This window comes from Pistacia vera, unplaced genomic scaffold, assembly GCF_008641045.1.
Source record: "Pistacia vera cultivar Batoury unplaced genomic scaffold, PisVer_v2 Contig465, whole genome shotgun sequence".
Classification (NCBI taxonomy): Eukaryota; Viridiplantae; Streptophyta; class Magnoliopsida; order Sapindales; family Anacardiaceae; genus Pistacia; species Pistacia vera.
Window position 1 is genome coordinate 447,094 of NW_022196296.1, and position 16,761 is coordinate 463,854.

A 16,761-nucleotide genomic window follows, 5' to 3' on the forward strand; every position below is an offset into this window, starting at 1 on the left:
TTAGTGATTGTGCTTTGATATCAAGTAATCATTAGAGCTAAATAATAGTTAAACCCTCTATTGAAGTCTTAACTTTCCAAATCGATTATAAAGGTTTCCTTTAGTAGAGATTCAAGTCAAAGCAATCTCCTTGCATTGAAAATGCGGGCATGGATGATGCATCTTATTTACAAAACATGAGACATCATTTCATACGTAAAGTGATGAGGGATATTTAATTGCACAGCTTACAAAATGTGAATACTTAATATGGCATTTGGCATTTGGCAAGACCATGAAAAATGTGAATACTAACTTTAAAGGCCACCCCATTTGGATTTGGATTCGAGAATGTGTCCTTAGCCCCATGTTTTCAAGAACATTTACTCATATTTCGAGCTTCCTGTCTGTTGACCAAATGTGCCTCTCGGAAATTACAACAGGCGAAACTTCTATAAAGGAGATGGTGGGCCTTTCGAGTTTGATTTGACAAATAAATATAGTATAACGAATCATTACATTATCATAAATTAAATCAGTATCTCCTATGGTAGATAGTGTCAATCTAATAGTTCATAAAAACACTAGCAACGGTATGAATAAATAGAGATTGGGTAATGGGTTGGTTCTTCTTTTTGGGTAACCAGGGTATCTAGGTCAGCTTACATATATCTCAACTAATCTCGGTAGTTCATTAAGTATCTTACAAACCAAATAAACTGGGTAAAACACAATTATGCATTGAAATAGATGTCCCAAAGCTTAAACCCAGAAAGTCAAGGAAGGAGACATACCTCCTTGACCACCAGACTAATCCCTTAAGGTTAACCTTAAGGTTTCGTTTAGAGAATAACATTAAACTTTAGTAAACTTTTAACAAAGTCTGTTGGTCTTTAAATATAATAATTTTTGAGGAATGCTACACTTACAAAGATGCATACAAAGAGAGGCATACAAAAATAAATCTAACCCTTGAAAGAAGAGAAAAAAAGAGAAAAAGAAAAACAATCATGAAGATTAAAGGTAAGATTTGTCTTTGTATACCCCTCTTTATATGCATCTTTGTAAGGCTAGCATTTCTCATAATGTTTTGGACGAATTACAGAATTGCAAAACTAGAATCCATGCATTTATGGGACAAGTGCACTTATGCATGAAACGGATCAAATTACAATTGATAGCAAAGCCTCAAAATCATACAAAAATGTCTACAATTTACATTGTTATCAAAGCACTCAAACGGGGTATACTCTATACACACGTTGATATTTAGGGTATCACTCATTTTCTGTTCATTACACACATCAAATGCGAGAACATGTATACATAAAAAGTAATTCTATGACACAAAGCAGAATTCTCTCCTTCTTATCTCCGCTTTCGGTCCATGGATTTGTACCTAATGGAGGCACAAGGATTATTGTGTGTAGCTGACAAGTCAGTATCACCAGCACCGTTGTGTTGAAACGAGTACAAGGGGACTTGAAACCCTGTTAAGATAATATCATGCTCTCAGCAAGAGCTCATATACATTACTATTGTTATCCCCGCTTACGTGCTTCAACATCTCAAAACTTCTACGGCTTCCTAAGAATTCAATTCGTTTAAAATTTACATAACCGTGCTCTGCTGTCTCTTTACTGGAGTACACCGCACGTAGCCGGTCAGCATGCCTTGAATCAGTGTGAATAGCTGAAATGATCTCATGAGGTGACATGTTCTCCTGCAAAAGGGTATCAACACACATTGAGGATTCCAGAAAGAAACTCCTTCCACTCATGATCAATGGAGAAGCTTCCAAGCTATATTAACCATATAGTTCTAATGAGGCATACAAAAGGGACATAACAGTATTCATAAGCATTTTCAATAGAAACCTGAAACAGGTTCACGCACACCCATTCTCCCACCCATTCAGACATACAGACACAATATTTATTGATCCACAAGTGGTAGTCCTAGAAGCAAACATCTTGAAATCATACCTGATAAAATTCATAGATATGATCTAACACCTGCAAACATGTGAAGCCATTATCACTGAAATATGTTCGCGAAGAAGGCCCCATCTCAGTAAATCGATCAACAGGAAAGAGTATGGTCAGAAAATGGTTCTTAAATATCAACTCGCTTTTTTCACTGCAGAGCCACATGTAAAAGAAATTTAGTGAAATAAAGCACTCTTCATTGAATCAGACAAATTATCAAAAAAGATTTTCAGTTAGTGGTCCAGTTAACCAGAGAGAGCATAAACACTTTTAAAAAAAAAGCGAGGTTTTCAAAATGGTCCCATCTAATAGGTCAAAATCGGCATACATCATTTAAATCATTCTCCACATTTGATAGCAAGAAGTGACAACAGGTTTTTGTAACACTAAATAATAGGATCCATGAGCTGGAGGATCAAATCTCAGCCACAACCTTACACCTAGAAGCAAAGACAAAATCTCTACAATAGCAGAGAGAGGGAGGGAGAGAGAGATCAACAACCTTTCTGTAAGCAATCTGGTTAAGTTAGCAAATGAAGCTTCTGAATACTTGCTATCCTCCTTTGCATCAAAGAATATGGATGACTGATGTTCACTAACATCCTCACCACTGAAAGAGTCTGTGTATATAGAAGCAGTTGAAGTTGGCTCAGAGACAGACCAGCATATTGAATCCAGAAGGCTGCTTGGGGTTAATGGACGTATTGGGGTTTGGCAAGTCTGTAAGAACAAAATCCAAAAACAAGTTCTATGATTTATATTTAACACAAAGTAATCAGTTCAACAGTGAAGCATTCAACAATAAGTCAAATTTTAATCTGACCCCAACAGTAATACAATCACAAATAAATAGAACTAACATGTAATGTAGTTAAAAGCAAACGACATAAAGATAACTTTTTAAATGTCAGCTGTATTACATGTCAAAACCACTACATTAAGATGGAGCATGGAGAAAATGGAAAACTTGCAGTCTAGGAATAATCAGACAAACAGAACCAAGCATGCATTAAGTAAAAACTTGCCGACAAATTCATGACTGACTACTTGCCTGCATACGACGACCACGCCGATTTCTGACACCAGTTTTAGCCAAATTTACAATCTGTTGCCTTTCTTCATAGCTTGCTTTACTTATACAGCTCTTACCATCTTGAGGAACATTTCCACCATTAATTTCCTTAAGAAGATACAGGGGACGGAGGTGATAGTCAACACTAACAGTACCAAAAATCATATGGGAGGATATAAAAGAAACAGTATTTCATGATAAATTCTTTCACTATACTTGTTTCGCCACACAAAGAAAGTAACTTATAGCTGAAATTTTTTACAATTACAACTGTGTCATTTACACTTGAAAGTGTATATGGATATATTAGAATCCTGTATTATTCTTTTGTCCAAAAAAGCATCTAAAAATTCTGAAAGCAAGTAACCAGAACTACCTCTCTTACAGTGCCATTTTGAAGATTTTCAAGCATAGTTCCAACCTGCCTGGCCAAATCAGCTGACATGTGAACAAGCCTCTGCACATTCTTCTCCTTTGCTGTTTTCAGAACCCAAAGAGGCTGAAACACATCACGTATCAAATCAATTTTATCATGATAAAAGCAATAAACAAAAGCACTCTTGATAATTTGAAGCTCTTCCATGTTACAGGTGATGTCATTTTTAAGACTTTCCAAAATGCGTGCAAGCATTATACAGAGACAGCCAGAAAACTTTATTCTTGTAGAGCCTAAAATTTTGAGCAAAGAAACTATTTCAAGTCTACAAATATGTCCAGTTTCAGTAGAGGTATAGAATACTGACCGTGACAATGTTGTTAGAAAGGCCAAGATATCTCTGGACAGAAGTCTCTTCACATACTACATGACTTGCATTGCAACCAACAAACCATTGATCTACAAGTGTAGCACCTTCTCTAGCAGCTGCCTCAAAGACCTATAAAACATATTAGATCTTTCAGTGATTGCCCAAGTCACTAACACAGATGATGAAATATACTGCTTCAGCTTAAACTGGGAGTAACAACTTATTGAATTTAACATTTATGCATAGATATCACATAAGAACTGTATCAGAAAGCTAATCGTAAACCAAGAGAGAGAACATATTCTTAATCAACATTGTACACAATAAAAGTTTTTCCAGCATCAAATTCAATGTTCACCTTATTCCGAAGTTCTTCTGAAATGTCTGAATCAACATACATTGAGTGGCCAGATAGGGTTGAATCCATGCTTCTATTAGAGTCTCTTTCAGAGAAATGTTTATTTGGTTTTGCATTCACGTCAAACTGCTTTGCATCATAAATGCCAGCTGGAAAACATGAGTTGTTGGTACCTGTTTGAAGTCGATTCAACTTGTCCAAGTGCATACCATATTCCTTTATACTCTTAACAGTGTAGAGCGATTCTTTCAACCTCACTACAACAGATAAGAACAATTGAATTTCAGATGATAAGCAAAAAACATATGTCAAATTAGTTCTCATATTTTTTCTTACTTAACAAAGAAAAGAAGTTTTTCATTGGAAGAGTTTTGAAAAACATAATTCCAACTCCTCAAATCCCAAAAAAAAAAAAAAAAAAAAAAAAATGAAATTATCCTTAACCATTTTGGTCCATGTAATGTAAGCCCATGTAAACCGTATTAAATATATAAACTGTAGGGAGCAACTCTACTTCAACAGAACCTAAGTCATCTTCTGAATAGTTTATGACCATGTCCAGATCGCAAGGTCTGTGACTTAAACAGTTAACAAGTATTGAGTACTTAAAAATTTGTTAAACATATTAACTGACAATTTCTGAGACTATAAAGGTGCAACAACAACCAACATAGGAGCCTTCGGTCAAAGTTTAATACAAGCCATGGTGTGAAAGATCAAATCTAGAATACAGAAACAAAATGTATCATTGCATTTCAGTATGAACTATTGTAGCGGACTCTTACCATTCTTCCTTACACTATCTACAAACCATCCAAGGGTAACAACAAAGAGTCCATTTCTTGATCCATGTTTCAGAGCATGCTCAAATTTACGTCCACCAAAGCTGTAAATCAGTGTTAAGGGTAAACAACCACATCACAAAAGTGGGAACATCTACATAGTAGATATGCTTGTTCAAGGACATAGAGAAAAACCCTTGATGTTTATGATTAGCATAAATACAATAATGGAAGATTGTCAAAGCCTTTTTCAAAAACTATAATTTTCTCTCATTAAACCAACCAAAGATGATCATGAAATTGTGTTCCCACATACAAGCAAAAAGACTTATTTAGTGATAGTAGAACAAAAAGGGAGCCCAAAATGTCATTTCCATATTATTTTAATGGTAAAATCTTCAAAGCTTCATAATTTAATTGTATAGAACAAAATGTATATTGTTTCCAATATATTAAAGGATATCTGCACTACTAAATGGGTGCATTGAGGATGCAAATCGGGGCTGTACTGGCCACCCAATCTTTCTGTTGCTTCCATGACCTGATTCCTTGCCTCTGCCAAAATAAAGGAGCACAAATATGAATAGCCTATTTTCAGCTACAAAAGTAACAGTAATCTCATGCACCCAATATTTCTATGAATGAAAATAAAAGATAAAAGCTATCATACCAAAGTGAAATACATCGAGCAGAATAACTTAATAACAACAACTATCATATATTATAAACCATTTCCCCTCTCAAACCCATTAGCTCTCCTTCTTAATCATTTGAATGTTATCATCAAAAAAAGAAAAAAAAATTATAATTGCTCCTATATTTCCTTTTTCAGAACAGACTTTATTTTATTTATTTTGAGTCTAACAAGTTCTGAACTGGGATTGCAGTAGAAATCAATATCAGAGTGATACTAGCCAAAATGAAAGCAGTAAAATTCATGCAAGAGAGAATGGAAATAAAAACAAAAATACAAAAAGCGAAATTCGTGAAAAACAGAAGCAAGATAGGGACAAGTAGAGTTGAAAAACACAAGATAAAGCATTGAACGGTTGAAGCATATACCTTTGGAGAGACCGGTGACACAAATTACAAGGCCGGAAAAGGGAGCGTTGGACCGAAGATGAAGCAGCGATTCAGAGCCAATAGAGGAGGAGGCAGGAGACATTGTTGCTTCAAAGGATTGCACGCTTTTAAAAGAAGGAAGAGAAGGAGACAAGCCAACAAACAACCGTGAACATCCCTTGCTACTTATCACTTCAACTCTACCGCCACCGGCACCGGCACTGCCAGCGCCAGCGCCAGCACCAGCACCAGCACCACCACCCATCATGACTTTCACCCTTCTATAACATTTTCCAAGAAACTGTTGACTTGAACAAGAAAGAAAAGAAGAAGAAGAAGAAGAATATGAATCTTAAGAAATGGGAATTTTGTTTTAAGGATCTTGAATATTAAAAGAAGGTTTAAAAAGGTGAAATTTTTTTGAAGCTAGTGCTATCTGAGTCTGAATACTCTGATGAGAGTTTACGCTTTATTCGTTTCAAAAGAAAAATTCAAGTTCACAGAGAAGACAAGCACGGGTAGTTTTTTTCACTTTGTTGTCAAAAAAAAAAATGATGGATCTTTGAATTGGGCTTGTACTTTTACATAATTTACAAGTTTACCACTCCTTTCAAATTAAGGGTTTAATTTATTTTACTATAATTAAATTCATGTAAATTATTAAATCCTTTATTATTTTTTAAGAGATTATCAAAACCTCATTAATAAAATCATGTTTGTCTTTAAACCACTGCTTGATAGTCTGATAGTAAAGTCTCCTAAGTTTGAGTCATTTTATAGGTAACAGAGCAAGAGAATGATCTAACATAGTCTCCTGAATTCGAGTCATCACAATTACTAATAGGGGTGACTATTGGAGCTCGTATCCAGTAAGTAGTTTTAGGATCTCGAATGATTAGTTGAGGTACACTTAAACCGACCCGAACACTCTCAATTATGACCAAAAAAAAAAAAAAAACTATTAAAAGATATTTAATAATAATTTATGAATTTAAATTTAAATAATATATCATTTAATGTGACTACCACAACATCCCATTCAACTGTGGTTTCACTCCATTTTGGTTGTTATTGTTGTTTGATTTAAGATTAGACACATCACCTAACCACAAGCATCAACATAAATGATATGAAAACAAGAAATAAACTTCAATTTGTTAAACAATAAAAAATTATAATAAAATAAAATAAAAATTAAAATTCACTACTAACATAGTAATATGAAAGAGATTTATGGATGATGTAATATAATCAACATATATAGTAAGCTTTCATGACACGATTTGTCGGATAAAAAAGGTGAAAACTTAGAGTATACCTAAAGACATTGATTAAATTCTCCTATTCAACCTAAATTTTATTGATTTATTGAATGGTAAATGACATAAAAAGAAAACTTAAAATCCAAATCAAATTAATTCCTATCACACCAATAATTGCAAAGATGAGTGTGACAGAATTACACTCTTTAATTTTGTATAAAATGACTTAATTATTAACTCGATAAACATCTGATATTTAAGTATATGTATGGTTTATAGTTTGGGCTGCAGTTCCCAATTTTGTAAATTTGTAAGAAGAAGGCAGCAAGAAGCATGTGGAGAAGGGGTAATTGGGTGTCCATTTTGTCACGGTTAAAGGTCATTTTCTGTTAAAACACTTTGGGTCACATTTAAAAGTTGACCACTCTTATTAAAATAGCATTTATAATAAAGGGAATTCTATACCCACCGCAACTATAGCATAAGCCAAAAGCATAATTGACTTTAACGTTATTCTGTTAATACCCATTAATGTAATTTACAAAGCTATACGCTTCAATTAGCTTTCTCTTCAAATAAAAGGTGCAGCTTCCATGAGCTTTCAAGTGGGTTCAAAAAGCAGTTAACTTATTGAATGTGGTCGGATTGTGAAAATCAGAAGCAAATTCAGAATAATAAAGATTGACTTACAACCTAATCTTACAAACTTTTTTTCAAAAAACCTAACATGTCAGCTCAAAATAGGGCAGTCGGGACCCATTTATGAACTGAATAATTGCGAGCTGCTATATTGGGACTCTGAGAAAAAGTTTGTAGAATTGGGTTATAAGTGTAAAAACCTAACCAAAGTTAGTCGTTGAGCAAATGATGACACTCCAATAATCTGATTCTTTTGCTATTGGTGGGTCCGTTACCCACATTCAATCTACACTATTGCCTTGACAAATTATAATGACTTAGTGTGAAATTGAAGGAAAAGGATCATATTTTGTAGTTCAGCTAACACTAACTCTTGTTATATGTTCCTTGTGATTATGGAGAGGTGAGAGGAAAACTGTAAAATATTTAAGCTAAGCCAATAATAATATGGTGATGTTAGTGAGATACTATAAAATATTTACGAAAGTGGTATTTTAGCCACTAGTGAACCATGTCTTAAGTTGAAAGCAATAGGTTTATGTTTAAGCATCACCAAACACGTACCAAAACTTGTGCAGGAAGGTTGTAGTTGTAGTTGGATGAGTCAAACACAATCACATCATGATCTCAAGTTTCTTGTAGCCATAGAATTATAAACAAAGTGGAGAGTAGTAGTAGGTCAATGAAGCTGTCCTTTTCTAAGATACACTCTGAAGCGGACTTGTTCTTTTATCCTAATTTTATATTTGAGTCTCTTGGATGAGGAGAATATTAGAGGGCGTGTTTGTTTATCATATTTTGTCCTTGTAAGGACGAAGGAGTGGCTTTGGCTCCGTTACAGAAGCTGGCGTTGCAAACGATAAAGAGAGGCTTTCGGTCCCTGAAAACAGTCACCTCATTCTGCATAAACCATGTGATGATTGATGGCGCTACTGAAATTTTGCACATGTTTAGATGGTCCTTTTACCTTTGGGAATACTACATAAATTGACATTTGTAATTTTCTTGCCATGTTGAGGATTATTCATGATACTCGTGTACACACCAGTTAATGTCAACTTTGTAATTTAAACAATAAATGTGATGATCTAATTTTCTCATTTAAACTCACGGATTTTAAGCTTTCTGTTACACTTACTTGTATTCATGCACTTTAAGATGATGGGCTCAAGCCCATTCTCTGTTTAGCTGAAGGCTGAAGCATTAGCTTTACGCAGAAAGAGACTTAGATCATGGTATTGGTAGACATATATAATGAGGTCAAACAGAAACAACTTCATCTTTTCATGAAAATTTGCAGTATTAATTTAAGTTCCTTTTTTTTTTTCTCATTGGAAATGGAAAAAGGAAGTTCAAAACAAACAAAAGGTAAAGATGAAGCTAAAAAGCAACAACCCTATGTACATGAAGATTCTCACCTTTCTTTCCAGTTTAAGATCACTTCATAATCCCTGAAGCAAAGCATTAAACAAACAAAATAAATGAGGTAAACTCTATTATTGCATTACTTACTTTCTGATGCACATTTATTCAGGCATTTATCTAATGCAAACATACTTATTCACACTACCTTTGTTTTCTAATGAAACTTGTTGCAATCTTTTCTCAATTGTCCCACACAAAGTAACGTTCAATATTCCCTTCTTCTCTTCTTGTTGACTATGATCAGAATCATCACTCTTCTCATAACCACTGGCAACCAGCCCCCTTTTACCCAGGGAATATCGCAAATTACTATTTTCTCTAAAAATTAAGTTGACTATCAGTTCATATAAACTTCAGTGTGATAACTGAACAATGTTTATGTAATCAGCTAATAGCATCTATTTGAATTTCTATGACCATTAATAAAGAGAACAGAAGGTAAAATCCATCCAGTGAAGTACCGATTAGCAAGGAAGTGGCGACTCTGGCCATTAAAATCAACCAGAAAACAAAACATACAGTTCATAATCAATACTGATGATAACATTTGACGTTTACTTGCATTCTTGGTCCTGCCATTACAAATAATTTGTATTGATCACGAATCATTGCAATCTTTCCTCATGTGTCCTCTCCTTAGTAAGAAAATCTCCGAAATTGAAATCACAATTTAATAATGTACAATCATCATTCAATAAATTTCAGAATCCCAAAATCGCGTATAGTTTATAAAATACTGAATTATTTGTTAAAGATTATAGACAAACCTGTTTGTATCATGATTGTCGAGTCTTCGACCCTTGATAAGAGTCACAGAGAGTTATAAGTTTTCCTTTCCTATAATGCGTATTGAATTGAAGGACGACTTACAATAGGTTAAGTTGTCTAATGCATTTGAAATGGAACTTACATCAATTTTAATATTAGTTAATTGGGCCTTTTCATTAAAGCTCAATAAACCTTGAAGCCCATTAAAAGCTCAAACCCATACTAGTCGTTTACCCATATTATTCTAATGAAGTGTATTGGACAATCTTAGAACGATCACATAAAACGCATCTGGATATCTTATTTGGATTACACATTTACCCGATTTTAATTAAAACAAAATTATAATTAATGTTAGCCTACAAGCATGAAAATTTATAACATTCTCCCACTAGGACAACATTAATTATTTTATTTTAATTTAGGAAAAGAAAACAATTTTGGCTTCCCGGTAAACAAAATTTTTAACTTTAAAGTGACAACTATTTTGAGAAAATAACGTACTCCAAAGACAACATTTCGTCTAATAATCCAATCAATATGATTATCAATAATGAACCAAGGTAATCTTTATGTCTTCAATCAACATAAAATCAATCTATGATTATAATTACTAATAATCAAATCATCTGAATCAACAAATTTGGGAGTATGACAAGAATAGCACTCAATAAAGTGATCATAAACATATGTTATTTTCTTATCAGTCTTCTTTATGATTTCTTTATAACCTTTATACTTTAAAGAAAAGTTAGAGAAATCTCATAGTTTCCAACGAAGCCACAAAACTTCCAACGATTCAACCGACAAACCTTAGGATATCCAACCAGGAAACATACCTATACAATTGTCATTCTCAAAAGAAATCTTCTTCTTCTTCTTCTTCTTCTTGAGACATAATGTTGTATTTTACCAACCATGTACATCAGTCATTTTCAAGGGAAACATTTTTCTTTAGACATAATGATGTATTTCATCATTCATACGCATTCTCCACAAGGCAACATTCACATCTCATACATGCACTTACACAACAAACTAAAAGAGAAATTATATTGCGGGGTTACAGTGCAGGCCTAATTTCCGGTGGTGAACTTTGGAAATATATACCAGAGTCACCCAAAATACGACCAAGAGGACAAAATATAGGTACATTCATTGTATAACAAATACTAAATAAATTTAATATATAAGTTGTCATGTATATATTCATATAAAGATCATCAATCATGTTAATTTGAATAGTTCAGAACCTTCACTCCTCTCAGACATTCATTTGAAACTTGTTCTGTTGTCTAAGATATTTCTCCCATCGTGAACACTCCGCAATAACATCATTTAGTTTCCACCCATCCGCTGCTGCAGATATCCTGACATGATCAAACTGTGAAGGAAGAGACAATAATACAAACTCCATAAGTAATTCATCAGAGATCTCCTGACCACAAACTCTTAGTCTATCGGCAACACTGCACATTTCGAATATGTGTTCAGCTACATTATTCCCTTCTCCAATATCATATTTCACCTTCCAAAACTTTCCATACAGTAATTGAGACGAGTGCTTCTCAAATTGTAGAACCAATTTTTCTATGCCTGCAAAATATTGTTTGGCTTCATCGCTTTGAGGCACAAAGCTGCGTACGTGATTCGCCATCTTGCTTCTCATTAGCATGAGACTTATGCGATTGCTTCTCTCCCATTTTTCATATTTAGCTTTCTCTTCTGGCGAGCTAGTGTGAGTTGGCTTGGTGGGTTTGGGTTCAAGAAGAGCAAGATCCAAGTCCATCAAGGCGAGGATAAATTCAACATCATGTTTCCAGTTTGTCCAGCTCTCATACTCTAGATCTTTCAGCTCTCCCATGGTCGAAAATACGTTGAACCCAAAGTTTGTCCTAGCTGTTATGGCATGGAAAAACAAAACACATTAAGGTAAAAGATCTCCATCTAATGCATACATTTTTTATTTTTTATCATTAATAAGAATTAAATCCAAAATCCTTGGAATAATAAAACACATAAAGGAATACATGAGGGGTTCTTGATGCACTAATAATTGCTATATATTAACTACTACTGGGTGGCCTAATGGTATAAGAGCAAAAGAAGATCTAACATAGTCTCTTAAGTTCGAATCCCCTTAATGGTAAAAAAACAAGATTATGATCTAACATGGTCTCTCAAGAGGAGAATATAACATGGTCTCCCAAGTTCCCTTTCTCATGAGGGTAAAAGAGCAAGATGAGGATTTAATATTGTCTCCTTAGTTCGAGTTCCCATGATTGCTAATAAGGGTGATCACTGGAGCTTCGGTAGTTTCAAGATCCCGATGGATTAATTGAAATGTGCGTAGTCTGACCCAGACACCTTCGATCATGAAAAAAAATTGCTATATATTTTGAGAATTTTAGCAATGTTTTGAAAAAAAAAATGGGCATTATATACGCTTCTTTATCTATATTTTTGCTTTTGCTTTCTTTACATATGGGCATATAAATATCGGAAAACTTTTACGAGATTGATGATAAAAAAAATATACATGGGGAGAGTAAATATAATGTTTTCTCAATTTAAAGCACTACTGAGTAACCAACAACAGATCCCTTCCTAAATAATTAAAAGGAATACTGAGTAAAGCCACTAATGCACTACAAATCAATATAGGGCAAACAGATGAAATTAATATCAAACTTAAACTACAAAGCAAAATTATAGAAAAAAAAAATTAAAAATACGAAACACAAAAATCTAATTTAGTAAACTGAAGTCATTACCTTGCTTGGCGACGGAGTCCTCTGAAGCAGAAGCCATCCTGTGTGGAGGTTTTCTGTGTGTCACAAAATTTATCAGTCACGTAGCATTACGGCTGCGTATTTATAGGATTTCTCTGGGTTCCCCTACGTTTAATTTAAAATTTGATTGTACTTTAATTTCTATCATCCAATAAAAGTCTGTCATGAGAACGGTCCATTACAAACTGTCTCGGCCCAGGCCCAGGCTACAATGAGAACGGTCCAAGCTGTCCAAGCCACTATCTTGACAGCAGCCCAATTTATCCGGGCCAGTGTCATGACAGCAGCCTATGTAGTCCATTACAAACAACAATCATCCACAATAATTGCAAGAGAGATGCATTGCTTACAAGTAAAAACAAGAAAAATGACTTGTTTCTAGATTCAAACAAATTTAAAATGAATCCTTAAGAAAATCTTCTTCTTTTCTTCTAATTTTTTGTTTTCCATATATATTTTTATATTTAATTCTGAATTTATAGTTTCTATCAATTTCTAGGTAACAATTTTGAAGTCAAAATCAATTGGTTAAAACTACAATGATTAAAAAAAAAAAGACTTTAACCTAAAAAAAATATATGACAAAATGAATTACAATTAACCACCACTGGGTAGTCGAGTGGTTAACTAAGACTCTTATAGATAGTATTAAGAGGTTTTGAGTTCAATTCATCTCAGTTGCTAATAAGGGTGGCCACTAAAGGCTTATCCAGTCATTAACTTCATGATCTCGAGGGATTAATTGAGATACGCATCCCCGGTCAACAAAAAAAAAAGAATTACAATCCATAAATTTTAAATTTTATTTATACATAATATAAAAACATGTCATGATCATCATATTCTGTATTAATATACCAAACTTAGTAGACATTTTATTGCAGCTTATGACCATGGTAAATGCTTCATATAGAATGGAGAATTCATGCTTTGTAGCAAACTTCTCCCCTACATTTCCAAACTTCATCACCATCACAACTTCCGATCCCATCACCATTTTCTTGCTCCATTGCACATTCAGGATGAAGATAGAAGTCACACTCATCACAGCCAAAAACCCACCCAACTGCTAATTCATTACACCCACCACATTTGCAAATGCCACGCTGAGAAAGAACAACTTCATGATGTTCATGCTTCTTGCTTCTCACCTTCTCCGGCCACCCCTTTGCCATCTTCTCAAGCTTTCTATCCATTTCCTTCTTTCTCTCCTCGGTGAAAGGATATGCATCTGATCCGAAGAACACCACAAGTTCTCTCGCTTCGTCGGTGAGTGTCTTACCATTTGGTCCAATAGCTGCGAGGTGAGGGAGGAGGCTGCGGTACTTAAACGTCAGTTTAAGCAAAGTTTCCCTCTTGTCATCGTAAGGGAGAGCCAACCAGGGCATTTCAGAATAATACTCTTTGAAGGATTCCTCGTTGAAGTCAAGTGACACAAAAACAACTTCGAAGTCAGGGTGCTTGGATTTGATTTCATGGTATGTCTTGGCTAGTTTAGGCGTGAATGCTCGGCATGGAGGACAGTGCAGTCGAGAGAAGTAGAGAAGTACAGTTTTGCCTACAAGTTCAGATACTGGAACCTGCAATATTTCAGAACAACTGAACTTGCTTAATTTTGTTTTCCAAACTAATCGAAACAAACCTAATAATCATATTCCTCAATAAAGTGTTACCTTCATGCCGCTTTTGTCTAATACAAAATCCAGTTCGTCAGAAACCAGAAGCGACTGCAAGGTTTGCGACTCGCTTCGTGCCTTATTCAACTCATCTAGCTGTGATAACTTCTGGGGCGAAAAGGGGTACGCCTGAACTCCAAATTCTGCAACGTAATCGCGGACATTGAGGTTAAGAGTTTTTCCATCCGGCCCCAGAATCAACAATGTTGGCAACGACCTCAGCTCTAAGTACTTGGGTAGTTTCTTGAGAGCATTGTCACCAAATGGAATGGCCAGCCATGGCATCTTCATGAATTCCTTTTCATAAGATTCCTTATCACCATCATCCAGTGAAACGAATACGATCTCGAAACTCTCTCCTTTCTCCTTCAAGCTCTTATAGAAATCTATTAGCGTTGGGGTGAAATTCTTGCATGATCTATGAGAACCAAGATACATGTACAAGCCCACCATCTTGCCTTCAAGCTCAGAGATTGCCACCTAAGTTTGAAAATTGAACAATCAAATCAAAGCAATGGATATAACGCAATGATACAAGTAATACTTATATTCAAATATATTACCTCTTTCCCCTCATTTGAAATTACAAAATCTCGAGAAGGTGTTGCCAATATAGTTCTTAAAGTTTGGTTCTTCTTTTGAGCCTCTTCTTCATCTTTCAGTTCCTCGATTCTATGTTTTGTAAAAGGATACGCCAATGAGCCAAACTCAGCAACAAGAAAGTGCCCAATACTGCTCACTAAATCACCCTCCTTATTCAAGATTATGAGATGGGGAGTTTCTTGAACAGAATACAAACTCTTCAAGCCATGGCGAGCTGTTTCATTGGAATGTGGAATAGCGAGCCATGGCATAGTAAAGAAATACCCATGAAAAGATTCTTCATCATTGTCTAAAGAGACAAGTATGATTTCAAACTTGTCTTTTGAGATGATTTCATTGTAGGTTTGAGCAAGTAGTGGTGTGAATCTTTGGCTTCTTGGACAAGACGAAGATGCAAAGTAGAGACCAATAATTTTGTCCTCCAATTTATCAATTGTTGCCTGCAAACACTTAGCCAAATATAAATGTTGAAAGTAGTAAAACAATATTGAATTTGACAGATATTAAGAACACAGATGTTGTAAATGGTTGAGATGGGAAATTATGAAACCTTATTGCCATTACTTTGCAAGAAAATATGATCAGTGTTATTGGTGCCAAGCAACGATATCAATCTGTTAGAAATTTGTGCCATTGTTGTAATTCTTTCAGCTTGATTGACTTGTCTTAAGGCTGTGAGCAATTTTTATTAAACTCTAATCGAAATAAATGGATGTTATTAGGTTGACGGGACAGCTGCATTGAGATAATCATCAACCACTAGTTTAGAGGGGCAGCAAAACAAAACTTTGGCCCTTGGTTTAATCGACTTATATCATATTTTATTTACCTGTGTTAACATAAATTAAAACAAGCAACTAGGTAGTCACAATTTCAAATAAATACAAAAGCATCAGAGAGGGCCTGTTTCGAAATAAAAAAGCCAAGAAGATAATTAATCTGTTGACACTTGATTTTGGACGCCAACAACTCGCATGTTTAAAGTGCTAAAAGAGTCTTAGAAATTACATATGATGGATCCATGAGATTTGAATACGGAGCTGAGATTATATATGTTGCAGAAAACATAAATAATAGGCTGACACGAGAGGTTTTTATAGTGGTTCGGATGCTTAAAGCGACTCCTACATCCATTGTTATTTTAGTGATCTCTGACTATTTCTATGATATTGCTCGTAAGGCATACAAAGATGAAGAAATACAGTGTTTACATACAGAAAGAATTGAGCTCAAACTATGGTTAGCTCTCATATGCCCAGCCCCCCTCTTCGGGAAGAGAAGTGTCAATTTATACACCTTTGCACTCAATGTAATGAGTGTTTTGTAAGTTGCCTTGACACATAGAAGGCTCTCGTCCATTCATCTCTTGAAATGAGATATGGTTGGTATGAATATCTTTGAGGAGATATGGGCTTGGCAGCTAGTACAAAAAGACATTTATTAGGTTGACATAAGCGTGACTTTTTAGGCATAACAGAAGCCCCCCAGTTTTTGGAGTGCATAATCGCGCTTCAGAAACTAAGGTCTTTGATCTGAATGGTTGCAGTCTCGAACTGAAGAGCTCGAACTATTCTTGGCGCGATCGAGTGCTAAGAGCTAGGAGCTGATT

General features: G+C 34.8%; 2 protein-coding genes across 3 annotated transcripts; both read right to left on the minus strand.

Annotated features, from left to right (window-relative positions):
• Window positions 1-1,099: 1,099 nt before the first annotated feature.
• Window positions 1,100-6,465, minus strand: LOC116145708. Of its 2 annotated transcripts, none has more exons than XM_031431154.1 (10): window positions 5,988-6,465; window positions 5,389-5,480; window positions 4,929-5,031; window positions 4,144-4,400; window positions 3,783-3,914; window positions 3,425-3,538; window positions 3,019-3,147; window positions 2,470-2,687; window positions 1,965-2,118; window positions 1,100-1,702 (listed from the first exon to the last, which is right to left on the minus strand). In XM_031431154.1, the coding sequence occupies exons 1-10, from the start codon at window positions 6,253-6,255 to the stop codon at window positions 1,484-1,486; spliced, it is 1,686 nt and encodes a 561-aa protein (XP_031287014.1). In that variant the 5' UTR covers window positions 6,256-6,465; the 3' UTR covers window positions 1,100-1,483. The 2 variants fall into 2 exon arrangements, with proteins under 2 accessions (XP_031287014.1, XP_031287015.1); XM_031431155.1 differs by having other exon boundaries at window positions 1,101-1,702; window positions 3,416-3,538; window positions 5,988-6,464.
• Window positions 6,466-13,796: 7,331 nt separating this feature from the next.
• LOC116145711 (probable nucleoredoxin 1) lies at window positions 13,797-15,404 on the minus strand. The gene is made up of 3 exons (XM_031431159.1): window positions 15,113-15,404; window positions 14,547-15,029; window positions 13,797-14,453 (listed from the first exon to the last, which is right to left on the minus strand). The coding sequence occupies exons 1-3, from the start codon at window positions 15,401-15,403 to the stop codon at window positions 13,797-13,799; spliced, it is 1,431 nt and encodes a 476-aa protein (XP_031287019.1). The 5' UTR covers window position 15,404.
• Window positions 15,405-16,761: the final 1,357 nt, after the last annotated feature.

Bases quoted from the DNA above. Each gene is read 5' to 3' on its own strand.
- LOC116145708 (XM_031431155.1), bottom strand. From the start codon at position 6,255: ATGATGGGTGGTGGTGCTGGTGCTGGTGCTGGCGCTGGCGCTGGCAGT. The intron at 5,032-5,388 runs ATATCCTTTAAT...ACACTGATTTAC, and splicing joins GCACCCATTTAGTAGTGCAG to AGCTTTGGTGGACGTAAATT. The intron at 2,688-3,018 runs GCAAGTAGTCAG...TTGTTCTTACAG, and splicing joins GGCGTGGTCGTCGTATGCAG to ACTTGCCAAACCCCAATACG.
- LOC116145711 (XM_031431159.1), bottom strand. From the start codon at position 15,403: ATGCCATGGCTCGCTATTCCACATTCCAATGAAACAGCTCGCCATGGC. The intron at 15,030-15,112 runs GTAATATATTTG...TTTCAAACTTAG, and splicing joins TTTCAAATGAGGGGAAAGAG to GTGGCAATCTCTGAGCTTGA. The intron at 14,454-14,546 runs GTAACACTTTAT...GAAATATTGCAG, and splicing joins TAGACAAAAGCGGCATGAAG to GTTCCAGTATCTGAACTTGT.